At 48.0% G+C, this 2,920-nt stretch overlaps 1 protein-coding gene across 1 annotated transcript in view; it reads right to left on the minus strand.

Annotated features, from left to right (window-relative positions):
• Positions 1 to 280: 280 nt before the first annotated feature.
• The window catches only part of LOC118792585 (ras and Rab interactor 3-like), a 17,471-nt gene continuing 14,831 nt past the window's right edge, over positions 281 to 2,920 (minus strand). The window contains exons 10-11 of the mRNA XM_036550465.1: positions 2,368 to 2,531; positions 281 to 1,958 (exon numbers count right to left, since the gene is read on the minus strand). Coding sequence (XP_036406358.1) covers positions 1,641 to 1,958; positions 2,368 to 2,531 — 482 coding nt within the window. The 3' untranslated portion in view covers positions 281 to 1,640. The remainder of the gene's footprint in view (positions 1,959 to 2,367; positions 2,532 to 2,920) is intronic.

A 2,920-nucleotide genomic window follows, 5' to 3' on the forward strand; every position in this document is an offset into this window, starting at 1 on the left:
GTTCTTTATTACAATTATAACTGGTGAGTTTGTAGGTAATTGAAATTTAACATTAGAATGTGTCTACATTTGACCATATTGCTACCCCTTTACCCTGAGTTGTAAAGTGCAGTAAAAAGCAACTGCTTTTTTTTTTTTTTGCACAAGGTACCTTGAACAGAGTACATGTACCCATTTCTCTCCAATTGATTCTGATCATTCTTGTGGGGCATGCTTTAAATAATAATAACGTGTAAACTTATAATGGGCCAATGAAAACTATGAAAAATTGCTGTGACAAGAGTTTAATCATGGTATAAAAATGAGAAATATATATATTTTTTTTTCTGAACACCAAGATCAGCAACAAAGAAACAGTTTATTTGAAGGAGTGTGGAAGAAATTACTTGTTCCTCTAAAGCTTTAAAATAGTTAGGTTCTTTCACGTCTGGAATTGACTGCAATTATCCCAAACCACCCAGCATCCACTCAGTATCAAAAGAGAATATCCTCAAGGGCAAACAGTACACGTGGCAATTGAGAGATCGATATCTCCACAGAGCCAGGCAGGGACCGCAGCCCCAACAATCCCTTTCCATTCTTGGTCAGAGGAAGCAACAGCTCTGCATTTCAGACAGACTCCAGTCGGCCCCCAGAGATCCTCAGAGGAGGTGCGATGCTTCTGAATTACTGGAGCAACCCAAAACACAAAGAGGCATACTGACTGTTTTAAAGGTAAGGGCCAGATAATTAGTTATGTTTTTTCAACCCTAAAGAATGCCCCTTCAAAGAATGAATGCAAAAATCTGCCCCTGACTATCCTGTATGGTTCTCACTGGGCCAAAGCCTTGATTACCTAATTAAGCTAATAGGTCATGCGAGTGGATGATTATCCCAGACCTACATGACAGAGCTCTTTGTCATATCTTAGACTGCAGTATAAGGCTACTGAGTTGCGTAACCTCAACGATGCAATTGCAAAAACATATCAGAGCCTTAATGCGTCTTCAAATTATAATAAAAACGAGGAACCAGTTGCCATGCAATTACAATCAAAACATTATTATAAACTTTGCAAAGGTACAAAACAAACAGTGTGGTGTGAATTCTAAATGCCGAGTACAGGACGCTTGGGGGAAATAAGTGCCAGAAAGTGTATCTTGCTGAAAAGGTCCATGTGTGGAAGGAGACCATCATGGAGACTCCTGAGAGCTCGGAGTCGGCTCACGGTGACAGCCCGCCGGAGAGAAAGCAGAGCAGGGCAAGGGTTATTTATGTGCGATCACAGCTGAGGGTGAGGCTTGTTAGCGTAAACGATCGCAGTTGAGAGGGAATCTCATTAGCGGAGACAATTGCGGTGGAGAGAGGAGCCTGTTAGCACAAACACCAGAGTCGAGAGGGAATCTCATTAGCAGGGATGCTACTGAGAGCACGGACTTCTTCGCCTGACACGCGGTGCGAGGCCTCACGCAACTCGGCAGGCGAGCCCCGTTTCCCGGCAGCCCCGCGTGTGTCTGGCAGAAGCGTTTAGAAAAGCACCAGAGGGTATGTTTTCCTCTCCAGTCCTTGGAGGTGAAACCAGAGTTAAACCAGTTTCTAAGAATTTGTCATTTTGTCTTTGTAGCATCAGATGTGAGCCTGTGTCAGCTTGACTTCGTCCTTCATATCAGGCTGTCCACTGGGGCGGGGGGCTGTTGAGGAGTGGCCTCCTTTGTCCAGCTCCCCGGACGATAGACGAAGTAGTAATTCTTGCGGGGTTCGCTGTGGTGCAGGCTGGACTTGACGGACAGGGGCAGCTCGGTTGGCGCCAACAGGCGGTACTCTCCGTCCACCAGCACGCACAGCCTGTAGGACTCCGGCTCCAGAACCTCAAACTTCTCCGCGCATTGCACGCACAGGTCCTGGGTAGTGGTGTTGGGGCGGGCACCCAGGGTCTTTGTGTTGGAGCCCGCCTCCAGGAAGGACACGTTGATGAAGTCCTGAATGGGAGAAGAGGGGTGAGCGTTTTGACCTGTAGACCCACCCCATAACTCCACCCATCAGACCCACCCTTTTCCTTGATCCTACAGCTCTACCATGTATCCTGTCAGCTACCATGTAGCTGACAATTTTGTGCATTAATCATTTAATCAGCTGGATATTCACTGAAGCAATTCAGGTTAAGTGCCGTCTGCAGGGATTTAACATCACCCTGGCTCCACTAGGGGAACTGAACTGGCAGCCCTTGGGTTGCCATTTATTACCACTTATCACACCCAGATATTCAGCTCCTGCTTTACTTCCATCTTCCATCTTGGAGACAGCTCTGTCCTACGACTTCCTATGGCTCCACCACCCTACAATTCCCCCCTAAACCCACATCCCTCTGCCCCGCCCTGCAGCCCGTACCTGCACACTGGAACGGGATGCTCGTGCTTTGATGAGGGTGCGTCGCCTCTCCCAGCGGTTGATGGAGTCCTGGATCTCCAGGCTGAGCTGGCGGGTCACCTCAGGCTTGTCGTAGTTCTTGATGTGCTCCAGCGCTCCGTACGTGGTTGTCAGGTAGTAGGAGCCTAGGCACACAGACATGAGCGTGTTTGGCGTTTTTTTTTTTTACCTCGGTTGCACCCCGCTTCCCAACGCACATAACAAACAAGCTCCTGTTTACTCTTGCGTCGGGTTCCGAAAGCAGCAGCTGCAGAGGAGAATTGAGCAGGCGCTCGATCCGAGGGAGTTGCCACAATTCCCCATGCGGCCAACAGGGGGAGTCCACCTCATGTGGCATTGTTATGACCCAGTTTCATTTCCACTGTTGTAAATTCCTTCCCAAGTAAACCGTGGTGTGAGAAAGAAAGACTGCTGAACAACTGATCCGACTGCTTATGAGTCCTATCTGCAGTAGTGCAGACCCCTGGAATGATACATGTAACTGCATTGCCAGCAACTAACCACAGATGAACAC

The sequence above is a fragment of the Megalops cyprinoides genome, chromosome 17 (genome assembly GCF_013368585.1).
Source record: "Megalops cyprinoides isolate fMegCyp1 chromosome 17, fMegCyp1.pri, whole genome shotgun sequence".
Classification (NCBI taxonomy): domain Eukaryota; kingdom Metazoa; phylum Chordata; class Actinopteri; order Elopiformes; family Megalopidae; genus Megalops; species Megalops cyprinoides.